The sequence below is a fragment of the Cervus canadensis genome, chromosome 8, assembly GCF_019320065.1.
Source record: "Cervus canadensis isolate Bull #8, Minnesota chromosome 8, ASM1932006v1, whole genome shotgun sequence".
Classification (NCBI taxonomy): Eukaryota; Metazoa; Chordata; class Mammalia; order Artiodactyla; family Cervidae; genus Cervus; species Cervus canadensis.
The window spans coordinates 91,400,728-91,419,762 of NC_057393.1; the positions used below are offsets into that span (position 1 = coordinate 91,400,728).

The following is a 19,035-nucleotide window of genomic DNA, read 5'->3' on the forward strand; positions in this document are numbered from 1 at the left end:
TCTCTGGAGGATCACATTCCCTCCACAGCTGCACCTGGTCCTATAGACCGACGGCTCCCAAGTGGGCACCGCCAGCTGGATTCTTCCCACAGGTCCCTGGACGGCGCCCTGAGCCTGCTCCAGTGATGCCACCCAGGGAACATTTCAAAGCACAACCACCCTGATTCCCTGACGGGCTTCTCCTGCTGAGTCTCCCAGCTGTGACATGGAGCTCCCTGTGGCTCCTCCTCTCTTCTGACCCCTGCTCTCCCAACACCCCACAAAGTCAAAAGGCCCTGCCCTGCTGCATCTGAGCCAGGATGCCACTGCCAATGTGTTTCTTAGATTCATCTATGTCCCTTCATCTCTGCTTCCAATCCTTGTTACAGCTTTCATCGGGCATCTTTCCTTGAATCACTCAAACATGCGTGGTTGGTATCCTGGCCATCAGCCCTGGGCTCCCTTTGGTCCGTCTCTGATGTGACCGCCTGCACACACCACGAGTCTCCAGGCACAGCCTGACCACATCACTCTCTGCCTCCCCGATCACAAGGCTTCCCAGCCCTACAGCAGTGGTCCTCTATCTTGGACGAACATGAGAGTCACATGGGACAGCTTTTAAAATGATGATGCTGAGGCTTTAATTCAGCATCTCCAGAGGTGGGGCCTAGAATTCAAATGTGTATGTATCCCAGGCGACTCTTGCGTCCAGCCAAGGTGGAGACCCAGTCACCCGCGGAGTGAAGTCCAGAGCCTGGGTGACGATCACTGGCCTGGCTGCTGCCGCTCCTCATCTCCTCTCCTGCAGTCCCCACTGCAGTCTCCAGTAACTGCAGCTCCCCCCAGTCTTCACCCGTGCTGCCCTCTGATGGCCTGCCCTCCTTCCCACCCCATGGCCCGTCCTCCTCCTCACACTGACAGCCTGAGCCCAGTCAGCGTCTCTTCCTAGAAGCCCTTCCGGCTATCACCTCCTCAGCAAGAGGGCTCCCCTTCCTTCTGTGGCCCCGAGATCTGGCGGCTTCTCCGTCACTGTACTCACCACACCCTGTTATAATTATCTTTTCACTGTTTCCCATGAAAGACAGTTTCTTGAGGGCAAGGGTTGGGATCAATTTATTTTTGTATCCCAGCACCTGACAAAGGCATTCAGTTAAATGAATCAATTAAAAATGTAATGTCCAAAGAAAAAAAACAAAAAAAAAATGTAATGTCCACATGTGATTTTGGTGATATTTAAATAAAAATTAACTCTAATAAACGACAACTACATATTATTGTGTCAGCTGCCTATAGTAGGGTTGTTTTAAGCTTATTTTTACTGAAGCAACAAGTAGAACAATAATGAGACCAGTTACTACTGTGACATGCTCAGTTAGCTTCAGAAATAAATTCTCCACGATGCCCGATTTACAACCAGCAACATTAGGCGAGGTGCCCATAACTCATTTCCCGTCACACAGCTGCTTCCCTGCCACCACAGAGCTGAAGAAGTCCCTGTGAAGGAGGCCTGGGCTTCCACCTCCACTGCAGACAAGACCTTCAAACCCGTAAGAGGCCACTGCAGGTAGGCAGGTGAGAGAGGAAACTCCATGACCAAATCACTCCTGGAAATACTGCAAAGTGACACAACCGAGCTAGAGAGGAAAACGTGCTCCCGGAAAGTTTATTAACGGAAAGCTCTCACCTGACTCAATTTTGTTGAGTATTTTCCTTGCACACTGTACAAAGGCCTCTTCCACGTTCTCCCCTGTTAGCGCACTTGTCTCCAGAAACATCAGCTCTAAAACCAGCATCAAACAAAACAGGAAGCCATACTTAGAAGATAATCACAATTATTCAACTCATAACCACCTGCTTAGTATCCTATTCTCTTAGAATAGCAGACAAAAGAGAATTTTGTCCTTAAAACCAGGTATTTCTGCAAATATAAAATCAATAAATGTCAATACATACATATTTTTTAAGTCTTAAAAGAACTCTAACTCTTCTGAAAAGTAACTAGCAGTGTGTGCCAGCACTTACATGTGCTGAAGAAGAAACTAAGCAAGCAGGATGCTGGCAGGGAAGCAGGCTGGCTGAAGGCACCCAGCTGCTGACCTAGGACAAAGCAGCAGCTTCCTTTCCGTCGCCACAGCACAGCCTGCAAGTGCTGGCGTCGGGGGCCACAGGCCGTGTGGTCCCTGACAGCGAGAGCGTGTACACGAGCGAGCCCTCTGCTTTCCACCAGGCGGTCACTCACCCAGGGGAAGGCTGCTCTCCTTGCTTTTGTGAGCAAACCACCACCTCTCCAGACACCTGTTTCCTTTTTAGCAAAAATGAGGTGCATGTAAATGATAGAGAAATTCCTTTTGAGCATTAACATTCTAAGCTTACATACTTCTAAACAGCTTCTTTACAAACTCATAACGGCTTATGTTGTTATTGCATGCTTATTTTCTTAGCAGAAAACCTGTTTGTGAGAGTGTAAGTTGGCAGTCCTAGACTCCTGTTGAAAGTTGCTATTAGCATATTTTATTTCCTGACTGGTTCTAAAAATTAAAGTTATTTTAAAATGTCTGAATTCTCGTCACTCTGCTGTCCATAAGGAATCATTCATTTTATGTGTCATACTTATGTATTCTACATAAAAATTCAGCAAGTTTCAAAGGCATCTTTAGCCAAATGACTTAAATTTAATGTAAGCAAAATAAAGCCAGTAAGTCCAGTATCTCATCTACTGCTTCACCTTATATTTAGATCTAATATTTCACCAAATTAACTTCAAATTACATTTTAAAAATGATAACATCATCTGATTAGGGCCTTTAAAAATTGTTATAATTTTCACTTCAAACCAAGAGCTGTGATATTAAAGACCCTAAACTGAAACACCATCACAGAATGAAACAGATTAGCTTTTATCATCATAGGAACCTCTGCAGGCACAATGCAATAGGCTAAAAGTATGCTAAATGTCTAAATGTATAATAAAAAAACAATAGGAGGTTCCACACTCCCCAAATACAGCTTCATCTTAAACCTCCAGTAGCTGTGACAGGTGAAAGGCCACTTGCCATTTTCCTGAGCAAATCGGGAGGCCTCCAGGAAAGTGACTTCCCGATCAGTGTCCAAGTCCTTCTTGTTCCCGCAGAGGATGATGACAATGTTCTGGCTCGCGAGCATTCGGGCATCTGTTAACCAATTAGTAAGCGCATTGTAGGTTTCTCGGCTGCGTAATATAAGATTGTGAGAACAGTACATGTATTTTATAAAGCTAGCAACTCTTTCCAGTCACTCACACCACTCACACCGCCTCTACACACAGGGCAGTGCCCACGACCTTCGAAGCACTCAGGACTTGGGCGCCCCAAGGGCACACCACATGCTAAGGGTGTGTTCCACCTTGTTTCCAGGGAGATGCCCCAGCGAGTTGGACAGCTTGCCACCTGCTGCTTCCCCAAGCAGCGTGCAGTATGCGCTGGGGTCTTGGTCCATGCAACATGCGAGTAAGACCTAAGGCTAACTGCTGTCACTCAACAAATCCGTGCAACATGATGGTCCTCTGTTTCACAGGAATTTATCACACTGATTCTCTGTGACGCCCTCTTATCATCTCCCATTTACACGAGAAACCTGAGGCCCAGAGAGACTAGTTAAGTTGTCCAAAGTCACACATGCAGAGCCAGGACGTGACCAGGTCTGTCTGCCTCCAGGACTGTGTTCAGCTCTTATTTATCTAAGGACAAAATCCTTGTATATTCTAAGGACCGACCAAGGAACTGAATTTTTAATTGAATTTAATTGTGACACCAAGGTGCCAGCTCCATGCAGGACCATGCACTCAGATCCTTACGCTGGGCCAAGAGCTTTATAGGAACCAATTTAACCGCCCAACAGCCTCACAAGTACTGTGTGGTCATCATGGCTCAGTGGGACAAACACGGAAACTAAAGTCCAGAGGGCTCACACTGCCTGGGGACAGGAGCCAGGATGTGGACCCAGGCCATCCCAGCATATGGCCCGTGCTTGATGGAGGACAATTACTAACAATTTACCACGTGCCAAGCTTCAAGCTGCGGACCTTAAGGAAACACAATGACACTGGAGATGCTTTATCTATCTGAAACTTGGGAACACGTTTCACAGGGTAAAGGGGTGAAAGGGGCTGCTCTGAAAACCTGCAAGACCCTCAGGAAAAGGGCGGGGGGTCTTGCTGAGTCCCACCTCTGCTGTCCGCTGACGCACCGGCCGCCTATGGGGAGGTGCGGACCCCGGGGAGCACAGGCTGAGTAGGGGTGTTATTACCTGGTGATGTCGTAGACAAGCAGTGCTCCCGCTGCACCTCTGTAGTAGCTTCTCGTCACAGACCTGGAAGAGTTACAGGCTTTTACTTTCACTGGAGCAGAGCCCTTGCTCATGAGCAGCAGCCTCCCACACAAAACACCCATTTTCTGCCTTGACAACTGCAATACAGTGACAGATACCGCTCTAAAGAGAAATGATACAAAGACATTTGAAAGCAGACAGGAAGGGCTGCTGTGTCCAAAACAGTATCACAGTAGTGATAAGGGGGTGGGGCCACAAGGCTGGGGACGAGTGTGACCCTCTATGGAGTGGGGGAGGCCCTGCAGGACTGAGGGGACCTTTGAGAACATGTAGGGGAAAGGCAGAAGGAGGCAGCAAGGCTACAGCGCACGAGGCCCTCAGTGGCTCCTCCGCTCGCCTCGGGTCCACGTCTTCCAGGACACGGGCCATCGCACGCCCTGCCCCAGGCCCGGCGGTGCAGCTCATGCTCCCTCCCTCCTGGGGGCACACCAGTCTGAACCGAGTGTCCACCCAGGTATGTCACGTCCATTCTCACAACCTCCGGGAGTTTTCCTTCAGTAAACACTTGCCTGAATCGTGACTCTTTCCCTGTTCATGAGATTTTCCCAGGGGCAGAATAAAATGTGCTTTTGGCACCTCCCGTCTTGAACAAGCATGGTGCAGGCAGCAGGGTGCTCCTGCTACTCTTCCAAAGGGGGTTCTTTTGCACCCACACTTCTCCTGGCTGCTTCAGCAGTGCCTCTTCCTCCTCCTCCTCCACGACACAGCCCGTCTGGGCCACGCAGCGGCACGGACAGATGACCCAGTGCCACCTGCCCTCCCCCTCTGCCTGGACCCCCTGCCCCCTCCCTCTGCGTTACAGCCCACTCCAGTTGCATCACTGGAGACACTCTGATTTCCCTCTCATACTTAATGGAGAGTCTGGCTGAGCGTACAATTTTAGGTTGGAAAAAAATTTTCATGTTGAGTTTTGAAGTCAAGGTTGTAATTATCTTCCAGCTTTCAACTGCTGCTGCTGGACAGCCCAGTGCAATGGTCATACTGATCCTTGAGACGTGCCTGCTTTTCCTTCTTAGCATCTCCGGTATCTCCATCCCACCCCTGGCGTTCTGAGATTTCACATGGCAGACCCTGGCCTCATCTGTGTTTGGTGTAAGATAGAATTTTATAGACTCTCATTTCCTTCAGTGGAAAATTTTCAACTGTTGCTTTTATTGTTTCCTCTCCTCCTCTGCCTTCAGGAAGGTGTCACTGGTCAGGTCTTGGCCTTCCTGGACTAACTCTGGATGATTCTCCATGCTCTCTTCTCTTTCTCACCTCGAGTTTACTGTTTAACTTTCTGGAAGAGTATTACTCTATTTAATACATTATTATAATTTATCTTTTTACATTTTAATTTTGTTTTTATTTCCTTGATGCAACCTTTGCTCTTACCTGTGAGGATATAGTAGTTTTTAGTTTTTGTCTCTTCCCTGAGAGTTCTTACTTATTTTGGGCTCTTTCTTTTGGAAACCTTCTTCACTTGTCTGGCGAGCCACAGATCATTTATATTGATCATTTATATTCAGAACTAGGAATACCAAAGTGTAAAAGATGCTCTTTACTTGTGGGGCTGGGGGCTCTACTGTGAGATGGCTGGACAGAGATTGGGCTATTTCACTGGAGAAACCAAAATGTTAGTACCTTTAAGCCTTTTCCTTGCAGCTATTTTTCTGTGGAGAAGAATCGTTTACTCTGCCTGAGAAATACACACCTGGCTGCCAGTAACTGAGAGGAGGTGGGGGAAGAGATAAGGGTCAGCAGTTTTCAATTAACTTCCACCTTTCCAGTCCTGGCCTCACTTACCCCTGCCCTCTAATGGGCCCCTGCTGCTGCTGCTGCTGCTAAGTCGCTGCAGCCGTGTCTGACTCTGTGCGACCCCATAGACGGCAGCCCACCAGGCTCCCCCATCCCTGGGACTCTGCAGGCAAGAATACTGGAGTGGGTTGCTATTTCCTTCTCCAACGCATGAAAGGGAAAAGTGAAAGTGAAGTCGCTCAGTCGTGTCCGTCTCTTAGTGACCTCATGGACTGCAGCCTACCAGGCTCCTCCATCCATGGGATTTTCCAGGCAAGAGTACTGGAGTGGGGTGCCACTGCCTTCTCCGAATGGGCCTCTACTTTTAGTTTTTTCAGGAATCTCCACATTGTTCTCCTTAGTGTTTGCACCAACTTACATTCCCGCCAGCAGCGTAGGAAGGTTCCTTCCTTTCCACATCCTCTTCAGCATTTACTGTTTGTAGATTTTTTGTGATGGCCATTCTGACAAGTGTGAGGTAATATCTCATTGTAATTTTGATTTGCATTTCTCTAATAATTAGCAGTGCTGAACATTTTTTCACGTGCCTGTTGGCCATCTGTATGTCTTCTTTGGAGAAATGCCTATTTAGGTTTTCTCCCCATTTTTTTGATCGGGTTTTTTTTTTTTGAACTATATGAGTTTGTGTATTTTGGAATTTAGTAATTCCTTGTCAGTCATATCACCTGCAAGTATTTTCTCCCAGTCTGTAGGTTGTCTTTTTGTTTTGTTTATGGTTCCCTTTGCTGTGCAAAAGCTTTTAATTAGGTCCCATTTTTAAAATTTTTGCTTTTATTTCCATTAAAAATGCTGTGACTTATGTCAGAGAGTGTTCTACCTCTGTTTTCCTGTAGAAGTTTTATAGTATCTGGTCTCACATTTAGGTCTTTAATCCATTTTGAGTTTATTTTTGTGTACAGTGTTAGAGAATGTTCTAATTTCTTCTTTTACATGTAGCTGTCCCCTTTTCCCAGCACCACTTATTGACAAGACTGTCTTTTCTCCATTGTATATTCTTGCCATCTTTGTGGAAGATTAATTGTGAGGATTTATTTCTGGATTCTCTGTTCTGCTCTATTGATCCGTATGTCTGTTTTGGTGCAATACCAAGCTGCTTTGATTACTGTAGCTTTGTATTCTTGCCTGAAGTCTAGTTATGATACTTTCTGAAGCAAACAATTATTAAGCATTTAAAATACTATACCTGACTTTAAGTGAAATGCTTGCACTGGGATTGAGTTTTATTTAACTGAATTTTGAAACTACGAATATCTTGTTTGTATATCGACTCAAAAAACACAACCAGAATATTAATTTACTTCCCTGCTTTAGCAATTATTGTTTGTTGTTTAGGGTTTAAGTTGTGTCTGACTCTTTTGTTACCCCATGGACTGCAGCCTGCCAGGCTCCTTTGTCTATGGAATTTTCCAGGCAAGAATACTGCAGTGGGTGCCATTTCCTCCCCCAGGGATCTTCCCGGCCCAGGGATCGAACCCACGCCTCCTGCACTGGCAGGTGGATTGTTGACCACTGAGCCCACTTCAGTAGTTATGGAATATCAAACATGGAACTTATCTGCAGTGATCTGGCGGTTGTTATTCCAAATGTTGATTATGACTTGAGTGTAACGAAAGTGCTAAGGAGAGAATATTTTGTGGACTGTTTAATGTAAAGCAAAACCAACTCCCAAAGAGATTTTAAAAAATTCCTTATGTGCAATGCTACACCCTCCTAATGTGCCACTAGGTCTCAAAGAATAAATTATCCTCCAAATTAGAAAATGTTCATTTGGAAGTGATTCTAAGGCAGGAGTCCCTAACCCCCAGGGCACATAGCAGGAGATAATTGGGCCAGCCAGGGAAGTTGCATCTGCCACTCCCCATCACTTCCCATCTCTCACATTACCACCTAAACCATACCCCCTCCTCGTCTGTGGAAAAACTGTCTTCTGTGAAACCAGTCCCTGGTGCCAGAAAGGTTGGGGACCAGTGTTCTAACGTATTCTTCCATAAATCAATGCTGAGTGGGACCACTGTTCTAACGTATTCTTCCATAAATCAACGCTGAGTGGGACCACTGTTCTAACGTATTCTTCCATAAATCAATGCTGAGTGGGACCACTGTTCTAACGTATTCTTCCATAAATCAATGCTGAGTGGAGAAAAACAGAGTTTTAGCTTGTCTTAACACTTTCACAGGTGACGTTTCTAAAACCTGTGGTGGGGAGGAGGGGATTATATACATTAACAGACTATAATTGATTATTTCAAACCAAACTTTCAAATATTATTATTAAGTTAGAGAAAAAGCTACCTGAATCGTTCTTGGCCTGCTGTGTCCCATATCTGTAACTTTACATATTTACCACCAACATTTATTATCTTTGAACCAAATTCCACTCCTATTGTATGATTTGAGTCATCTTTGACTGCAAAAGAAAAAGAAATTTAATTTTAGGACATTAAGGTAACAAGCTTATAAATTTAAACAAGTAACATTCAAATCAAGAGTTAAGTCAATGCAGAATGTAATTTACTTATGCCATTCATTTCTCCAAAAGTAAAATGATAAAAAGCGCTCACTGCTTTAAATAGAATACATACAGTTTCTGTTCTCAAAGAGCCAATCAAGTTTTTTCCCAAAACCCCTAAACAAGCCTTATACTTTAAAGCCAACGCTTTAAACGCGTGATGACCCTGCCACATGAGGCCATATCTACCTGACCACTGCTAAGGTTCTCAAGAATGATAACTGCACAAAATACTGGGCACCATCTTGAGAGGCTTCCTGCCCAGTGACAGGCTGCAACTCGGCCAGTGATGGTTTCAACTGTTTGGACAAATATTCTAAACAAAAAAAGTGAAGGGAAGGAAAAGCACTGTAGCCCAAGAAGGAAACTCGATGGATACCAAATATTAAGGGGAAAAGAGGAAAAGATAGAGTAAAAAAATGCAAATAAACCCCCCCAAACCAAGACCTCTATGCACATTATTACAGCTGTCGATTTTCATGAACTTCAGCATTGTGTGTGGCAATCATTTGGAATGAATTTGTTGGCAAAATCAATACTGTCTGAATGGGCAGGGATGCAGGCAAAATATGTAGTTTGCCAAACCCAACTGGAATAAGCTATCTATAAAAGAAAATATCTGTGATGATAAAAAGGGAATAAAACAAACATCCTGGCTATACAGTCCATTGACTGGTTATGGTTCATAACCATAGGATAGAATTTAATTGCAACAGAAATCATCTGACAGCTGTGTTCCCTCCATGCTGGGGACCTGGGGGTAGGAGAAGGTTGAGTCCAGCAGCCTGTCTCATCCTGGACGATGCAGAGCCAGTGTGGACACTCACCGGCACCCAGCTACTGGGCCAGCCTGGGGGGAAACGCCTCCAAAGGTGACAGCTAAAAGCCAGGTTAACACGCGTTTGAGAGAAATACCACCACTGTGGTCATGAGGAGCGAAGGAAGGCTGTATGAGGGGAGTGCCTGCCCCGGCCTGGCATCTGGCCAGCGTGCTCTCTTCTAAGATGGAACAACACGACTGAGTGGCTGGTTCAGAACCCTGGGCCCACCCAGCAGACGAACGCTTGTCAATGCAGTGGGCACTGGCTCTGTGACTAAGCCACGCTGCGTCTCCGTCACCACACAGAGACTCCAATGAGCTCCTGGTTGATGGAAATGGAAGCAGCAGAAAACATCCTAGAGTCTTAGTCTTTGAGTTCTTTCCCAGGACACCCTCTGTCTGCATTTTACCCACCATCTAACATATCTCACACACCCTTATTTAGGATGAACTTCATTAAATGAAATTAATTCTGTTTTTGTGCCTTCACCTGACTATAGTAATATAGACAGGTCATTCTCCACAAGTCTTTCGATAATTATAAAAGAACAGTATATTTTAAGGGCCTTTCAAACCTACCATGTTTTACAATAGTTCGGAATACAAAATGTAACCTCTCTTACAACGTGGGGCAAGTCAATGGCAAAAGATATTTCTGTGGGCAAAAGGCCTGGGTTTGAGTCTTACATCTACAATCACTACCTGTTTCTTTACCTGTAAAACACGATTGATCACAACAGCTGCCTTAACGACAACACAAGGCCGCTGGGGACCAAACACTACTTTATCCAAAGTGTACAACTAGGGTTATCGGGCCACTCCCTGTCAGGAAATGGAATTCCACAGCATTATAAGGTATTTTAGTGTCTGGAAAATGTACAGGACAATTTACTACATGATGAACAATGACCCACTATGAAACTGAAGTGCTAAATAAAAATCAGATTACTAAACATTTAATAACATAAACTTTTATTGTCATTTAAAAATATCTGTAAACTACAACTTTCTTCCTGCAAACATATTCAGAAGTTTTGCCGTAAACAAATCTGTGTAGGAGCACACTCTCAGAAGACGACATAAAAGGAGCCCTGACCACATGATGTCACTTACATTTTTTTTCAATAAACTGATGAAGCAAGCAAGACTTGCCAGTTCCGGCATTTCCAATAACCAAGAATTTAAACAAAAAATCTGAAACACAAAAAGAGACTGTGAACAGTAACATTAAAACAGGTGCTATGAACTTAAGACTACAGTTATAAAATTTAATGAGACTGTAGTTGTTAACATCACAGAAAAAAGAGGTAACTGAATATTTTGAGAAAATGGCAATAAACATATTGACTTACCTTTCCACCTTTTCAATACCTGGCTTACATGCTAACCCAGTGCCTTTTCTAACTTCTCTGGGGATAATTTGTTTTGATACTGCAAGTTTGAAATGTAATAACTATAATGACAAAAGTGACTAAAATCTCTCTTTGCTATTCAAATAAATATGCATATCCAGTGAGAAGTAAAAAATCACTTAGAAATTTCAAATGCTTTCTATACAGAGGAAAAAACTTGGTAGACTCATGGGCTTTGAGAAGTTCACTCCTTTCTTCTTTTAAAAAACAGGTCCAACTTCTCCCCGCCCTTGCTTCTGTGGCTTGGCCTCTGTCCCCGCACCCAGGGCTCATGGGAAGGCTGCTTCTGGTCAGTATTGCCCAATTTGGTCAGTATTCCACGTGTGAAGTTTGTCTCATTCAATATAGGGAGAGCTCTTCACTTCTTTACACAGAGGAATATATTTAATTTGGGATCTTATTTTGCATAAACTGTAAAGAGAAACTTTCTAGCATGGAACCTGTGAGTCAGAATGAGGGGCACGAGTAGCCTGACACTGCCCTGGTGATTCATGTTGCTTTTTCTGATGGCAAAGAAGTCTAGTTCTCTCAGCCTAGCCTTGCGAGCACAGCTCCCACCCTCACGCTTTGATGGCCACCCACCTCTGCCCACCCCCAGGCTGCAAGGCTCACCTGTAGCGGCTCTGAAGGCCCTGCTCTGTGCTCCTGGTTCCCGTGGCTGCACCTCTGATGCTATCACCTCCACACTCCCATTTTAGACCTGACCACACACTCCCAGCCCTGGCTCCTTCTCTCCCCCAGCTAAGCCCAAGCAGTCCATTTCTTAGCTTGTGCTTGGCCCAGCCCTGTTCCTAAGAACTACATTCATTATCACTCAAAGATGAAGCCTATTCCACCTCTCATATTTACAGGCATTTAAACTTATAAGACAGTGCTATTAGGATTGTTAGCATTTACAAATACATTTTTATGCATCTCACTGACTGTTTTAGAAGCATGCCACACTCACGTTCATGACAGCACTATTCACAGCAGCCAAAAGATGCAAGCAACCTAACTACCCATTAACAGATAGAGTAAACAGAATGTGGTACATATAAACTTTGGATATTATTCAGCCTTGAAAAGGAAGGAAAATTCTGATACATGCTACAGTATGGATGAATTTTCACACTGTGCTAAGTGAAATAAGAGGACACAAAAGAAGACATACCAGAAGATTCTATTCACATAAGGGGCCTGGAGTGCTCAAACTCAGAGAGACAGAAAGTAGAATGGTGGTTGTAGGAGTGCTGGGGGAGAGGGAATGTGCAGTCAGCATTTAATGGTTATGAGCATCGGTCTGGAAAGCTGGAAAAGTTCTGAGGAGGAATGGTGGTGATGGCTGTACAGTGAATGTGAATGTACTCAATGCCACTGACTTTAAAATGGCAAATCTCATGTTATGTGCGCATTTTATCACACACACAAAATAAAACATGCCAGGTCCGATCATTTGCACTGAACAGCTTTTACAGCCCAAGAAATTAAAATATCCAAGTTAAAATGACAATACTAAAATTTCTCAATTTTGTTCAATGTCCTCTCTGAGAAATAAAGCCCAATACATTGTTGTATAAGTTGTAACCACAGGAAGATGAGAACCAGGTAAGAATGCTGCCACCGTGTAGGCAAAAGTAAGTCTTGAGAAAGTAATTTGCAAACACAAATGGGAGTGTTTCTCATGCTTCATATGTACACAGCAAAAGGAGTTTCACTAATCCATCTAATCCTGGAACAAAACTCATGTCTAAGCACAGACTTTGACTTAAAGCTTGTTCCCTTATTATTTTCTGCTTTGGAAGTTCTGCTTAAATGGACTTCATTTGGACAGAGGAGCCTGGTGGGCTACAGTCCATGGGGTCGCAAAGAGTCAGACATGACTGAGCAACTAAGCGCGTGTGCGTGCACGCGCTCACGCGCGCACACACACACACACACACACACACACACACACGGCAACTGCTTTCCAGATTACACCACAGTCTCAACAGGTAAAAGGGTAACAATGTCAACTGATTTCACCTTGCTGGACAAAAGACAAGTAAGATGTGCAATTTCCATATATGAAAATATTTAATTCTCCAGAAAACTCTTCACACTCTGAATCTTGTAGCTCAAAGAGGTAAGTTTTCTTACTTAAAATAGAAAACCTTTTTGTCTGAAAATGCTTTTGGAGTCAAACATCTAGAAATGCTGGATAAAACATATCACATTTAAAAAAAACTCTACAGCTGACCTTTCAGGAAGAAGGACTGGAAAAAGCAATAGGGGCCCTGGAAGGCTGTCAGTTTTGGGTCTTAAGACATGTGGGACAGGGTTCAAGAGTGTACGCATGTGAAGGACGGAGGACAGAGGTCAACCTGAACTTTCTTCAAGGCTCGGCCTGAAGTGGAGGACAGGCTGGGAAATCCTCTCACCAGCTCAGGGGGACAAGGAGCCTTCTCTGACTCTGTCTGGCCTCTCAGCAAAAAAAAAAAAAAAAAAAAAAAACCCATTCCCCTTTGAAAATTTATTATGAGCTGGCTCCACAGGAGTTTGAAATTAAAACCAAAACACATGTGGATGGTGGAACTCCAAGTCAAGAAATTTAAAACAGTAAAAATGGCCCTAGACAGTGATGTCACCAGGATGCCTGGAAGAAGCAAAGCAGATCACTCTGCAGATCACTCTGGAATCACACTGGCTCCCAGGTGATGCTAGCGGTAAAGAACCCGCCTGCCAATGCAGGAGACATAAGAGACTCAGGTTCAATCCCTGGGTTGGGAAAATACCCTGGAGGAGGGCATGGCAACCCACTCCAGTATTCTTGGCTGGAGAATCCCATGGACAGAGGAGCCTGGAGGGCTACAATCCATAGGGTTGCAAAGAATTTGGACCCAACTGAAGGGACTTAGCACACTGGAAGGACACATCCTCCAACCAGGATACTCAGGAGTCCCGGACTTATAGCTTCTCTGAAGATGAGCTCACAATTTAAAACAACAAAACACTCCAGGAAACAATCCATCATGAGTGAGTCAGCAGTCCAAAGATATTACACCCTTAAGAATTTGATTTTAAAAAGAACCTGGTAAGGGACTCCCCTGGTGGTCCAGTGGTTAAGACTGTGCCTTCCAATGCAGGGAATGCAGGTTTGATCTGACTGGGGGGCTAAGATCCTACATGCCTCATGGTCAAAAAAAAAAAAAAAAAAAGGAATGTGATGAAATATACTCAACATGATTAATACCATAAAAAAGGAATTGAATCCATAAGTGAAGAATAAAATGATTTGAAAGAATAGATCAATTTCTGGAATGTGTCTAAAATAAAAGCTGCAGTCATTAGAAACAATCAATGGATAAGTTAAAGAGCAGAATGAACAAAACTAAGGAGAAAATTAGTGAACTGGAATAGAGACTGGAGAAAATTACCATGAGGCAAAATAGAGAACTGAAGAGAGAGAAAATGTGAGAGTTTAAGAAAAATGCAGAATTGAAAGAAAGGGTCCAACACAAGTCTGATATGTATTTTGGAATAAAAAGAGAGAGCGCGAGAGAGAATGCGGTAGAGAAAGTCAATGTTAAACTGTAACAACAATCAATAAGAAAGGGAAAACTCCCTAGAAGAAACTAGGTTCCTTTGGGGTTAATCAAAGGTCATCGTCTTCAGTGCTGAGAGAGGAGCACAGAAACAACACAGTGTCTAATGCAGAATTCAACATGCAATGATCACCCTAAACACCAAGGAGGACTTCTGCTTCCAAAAAGAGGGAGCAGAAAGACGCACTTTTCCTCACTCCTCCTGCTCAGTACAACCAAGGATCCTAGGCATCACACATAAAAGAAACCAAAGGAGCCTTGGGAAAGTGTAGAGGAGGTGACAAGCTGGCCAGAGACCCAGGGGCCTGGGGAATGACACAGTGGGTTTTTCCGTGGGTTTTCTCCTTTTCTCTCCTCTCTCCCAGGCAGAGAGCTGAACAAGCTAACAGCCAATGGAGGCAGATTTTAAGAAGCCCCAGCAAAAGCCTGGTCTCTCTACTCATAGGACCAGGAAAGGCCAGCCTAGCAAGACGGAAAACTTAACACAAAACTGCTCTACTCCAAACACTACAGGAAGAACTCACCCCAGGTCTCACCCTACCCACGCCAGCAAAGGATGGGTGGGAACCCGGACAGCCACCCTTTGGAGGCTGTAATGAGGGTCCCCCAGCACCAGCAGGGTGGTGTCTCAGAGACCAGGGCCGGGGCTGCGAGCCAGCTCTGAGCTGTCCTTGCCCCCACCACACGCCAGGCGAGACACGGCAGCGGTAGGGGGCAGAGGGCGCAGGTCACAAGAGCTCTCATCCCCACTCGGCAGCACAGGGAGCAGCCCCTCCGCCCGGACGTCCGCGGACGCTCAGACGGCAGCCTGGACTTCCACCTCGACCTGGCGGTAACGAGGGCGGCTAGGAGCAGAGATGAGCTACACGAGACTTTAAGATCAAGGGTCTCCAACATGATACAAACATGTCCCTGTTTCGGAAAAAAACCCCTCATCACAGCAAGAACCAGGAAGACCTCAAACAAAGGAAGAACATCAACAGATTCCAATGCCAAGATGACAGAAACATGTGGAAACTCTGCCAAAGATTTTAAAGCAGCCTCATGAATGTTTCAACTAGCAGTAAGACATGTTTGAAACACATGAAAGGCAGAACTCTTCACCAAAGAGAGAGTATCATCAAAGAAAAAGCAAGCACATAAAAGAACCAAATGGATGTTTTGGAATTAAAACATAAAATAACTGAAGTACGGGGCTCAGTGGATGCGCTCAAAACAAAATGGGGTAGAGGAAGCATGAACTGAGCATCAAACTGATAGAAAATATCCAGTCTGAACAACAAAGGGAAAACAGACTGAAAATGTACTGATATAGGCCTCATGGACCTTTCAGACTACCAAAAAAAAAAAATCTAACTTTCATGTCACCAGACTCTCAGAAGGAGAGAAAACAGGATAGGGTTGAAAAAGTACTCAAAAGAAATAATGGCTGAAAACTTTCTAAATTTAGCAAGACGGCAGTTCAAAAAGCTAGATTATTCCAAAGTCAAAGTGAAAGATGCTCAGTTGTGTCTGACTCTGCGACCTGTATAGTCCATGGAATTCTCCAGGCCAGAAAGCTGCAGGGGGCAAGCCTTTCCCTTCTCTAGGGATCTTCCCAACCCAGGGATCAAACCCAGGTCTCCCGCATTGGGGGCGAATTCTTTACCAACTGAGCTATCAGGGAAGCCAGATTCTTCCCAACAAGAATCTGAATACATTCATGCCAAGGCACATCATAATTAAACTTAAAACAAATAACAAAAAAATCTTGAAAGCAGCCAGAGAAAAACGATACCTTACCTACAGGGAAAAAAACAATACCAAGGACAGCACATTTCTCATCAGAAACCATGGAGGCCTGAAGGGGCACACTATTTTTCAAGGGCTGAAAGTAAAGAGTGCTCCATCCAGAATCTTATATCCTAAAAATATCCTTCTAGAGTGAAGGACTGAGACACTCTTAGAGGAAAAAAGGAGCCAACAGAATTTGCCACCAACATATCTACCCTAGAAGATGGCTAAAGGAAGTCCTACAAACTGAAAGGAAAGAAATTCCCTGGCAGTCCAGTGGTCAGAACTCAGTGCTTCCACTGCTGAGCCCAGGGTTCAATCCCTGGTGGGGGAACTACAGTTTCAAAAGCCATGCCCCCCCCAAAAAATAAAATAAATAAAGCCTGAAAGGAAGTGATAAAAGGAATTATAATATTATAATCGTGGAACATTATACAAAGGAAGAACATGGTAAATAACAACATAGGCAAACACATTTTGCTGTTTAAGCAAAAATGGTTAACACCGTTTGATGTAACTCTAAATATAACAAGAGGAAATATTTAAGACCGTTATGAGTGAGGGAGGGTAATGGTATGCACAAGTACAACTCAGACATACTGTGGTTCAGTCCCAGTTAGTGAACTGCAACAAAGCAAAAATCACAATAAAATGAGTGACACAAATAGTACATATAAAGTTATGTTTATACTATTTTTCAGCCTATTAAGTGTGCAACAGCGTTATGTCTAAAAAATGCATACACTTTAATTAAAAGTATTTTATTGGTGAAAAACCTTAACCATTAACTGAACTTTCAGCAAGTCTTAGTCTCATAATCTTCTGCCAGAGTAACATCAAAGATCACTGGTCACTGTTACAAGTATAGTAATAATATAAAAGTCTAAAATATTTTGAGAATTACCAAAACATGTCCCAGAAACAAGAAGTATGCAAATGTTATTGGAAAAATGATGCCAACAGACTTGCTCAATGTAGCATTGCCACAAGCCTTCAATTTGTTTAAAAAAAAAAAAAAAGTCTCTGCGGAGCACAATAAAACAAGGTATGCCTGTAAGAGAAGGGACGGTTTTACACTTCGCTTGAACTAGTAAAACAAGGACACAAGTAGACTGCAATATGTACCTATAATGTAATACCTACAGCAACCACTAAAAAAGCTATGCAAAGAGATATACTCAAAAACATTACAGGTAATTCAAAAAGAATTCTAAAAAATGTCACATAAACCCAGTAAGACTAGAAAAAGAAAAGAGAAAAATGAAAAATAGAACAGAAATCAAAAATATAAAATGGCAAAAATAAATTCTAATAGATCAATAATTACATTAAATATAAACTACATAAATATACCAATTAAAAGACAAAGATTGGCAGAAAAGAGGAAAAAAAAGCCCAACTACAAGTTGCCTACAAAAAACTCACTTCAGTTATGATGTTCAGGCAGAGTGAAAGTAAAAGGATGAAAAAAGATCTATCATGCAAATATTAATCAAAGTAAATCATTATCATTATCAGATACAATAGTCTTCAGGGCAAAGAAAATGACCAAAGACAGAAATGGTCACTGTAACGATAAAAGGGAAAATCCACCAATAAGACAGGAAACCTCAATGTGTGCACCATAAAACAGATCTACAAAACACATTAAACTAAAACCTGACAGAACTAAAAAGAGAAATGGACAAAACCAAAATTGTGGCAGAGACATCAACACCTTTCTCTCAATACTGATAGAAAAACTAGACAGAAAATCAGCAAAGATAGAGAAGAATTCAGCATGGAAAACCAACAGGATGGAGCAGGACACATTCTTTCCAACGACCCATGTATCAAGATAGACCACACCTTGGGCCATAAAACAAATCATGTAGAATGTGTTCTCCAAACACAAGGGAATGAAAACAGAAATTCAAAATATATATACAATAAGAAAATCTCCATTCATTGTAAGGATTGATGCTGAAGCTGTAGCTCCAATACTGTGGCCACCTGATTCGAAGAGGCAACTCATTAGAAAAGACCCTGATGCTGGGAAAGACTGAAGGCAGGAGTAGAAGGGGACGACAGAAGAGGAGATGGTTCGATGGCATCACCGACTCAAAGGACATGAGTTTGAGCAAGCTATGGGAGATAGTAAACGACAGGAAAGCCTAGAGTGCTGCAGTCCATGGTGATGCAAAGAGTCGGACATGACTGAGTGACTGAACAACAAAGAAAATCTCCAAATACTTGGATACTAACCAATCTATGTCTACATAAACCATGATTTAAAGAGGAAGTCTCCTGGGAAATCAAAAAATGCACTGAACCAAAAGGAAATGAAACTACAACTCATCAAGAGTTGTGGATTACAACTAAAGCAGTGCTGAAAGGAAAATTCAGAGCACTGAACGCACATATTAGAAAAGAGGAAAAGTCTCAATCAATTATCTAAGCACCCATCCTGAAGAACCTGGCAAGAGAAGGGCAAAATAAATGTAAAGCAAACAGAGGAAGGAAATAAAGGGCAGACATCAGGGAAATGAAAGGCAAAGAAAATCTATAAGATACAGCAGGTTCCTTGAAAAGGCCAATAAAATTGACAAACGTCTAGCATAACTGATGAGTTCAAGGTTTGGAAGTTGATCAAGGAAAAGGAGGGGTCCTTGAGATGGTCACAGCACACACCAGCTTTGCTTTGGTAGCACTTTGACAGGGTGCATGGGAGGGAAACCCCTCATCACAGGAGACCTTCCTACTGTCTCCCAAGGGGGAACAGGGCCCAGGGGCGCCCAGACATCCAGCATCGCACCCCAGGGAACTCAGTGTCCACGT

At 43.5% G+C, this 19,035-nt stretch overlaps 1 protein-coding gene across 2 annotated transcripts in view; it reads right to left on the reverse strand.

Moving 5' to 3' along the window:
• RAB4A (RAB4A, member RAS oncogene family) overlaps positions 1-19,035 on the reverse strand; it is a 50,452-nt gene that overhangs the window by 14,428 nt on the left and 16,989 nt on the right. For both annotated transcript variants that reach the window (XM_043477204.1, XM_043477203.1), the window contains exons 2-6: positions 10,584-10,664; positions 8,434-8,548; positions 4,264-4,326; positions 3,033-3,187; positions 1,664-1,759 (exon numbers count right to left, since the gene is read on the reverse strand). In XM_043477204.1, the coding sequence (XP_043333139.1) occupies positions 1,664-1,759; positions 3,033-3,187; positions 4,264-4,326; positions 8,434-8,548; positions 10,584-10,664 (510 nt within the window). The remainder of the gene's footprint in view (positions 1-1,663; positions 1,760-3,032; positions 3,188-4,263; positions 4,327-8,433; positions 8,549-10,583; positions 10,665-19,035) is intronic.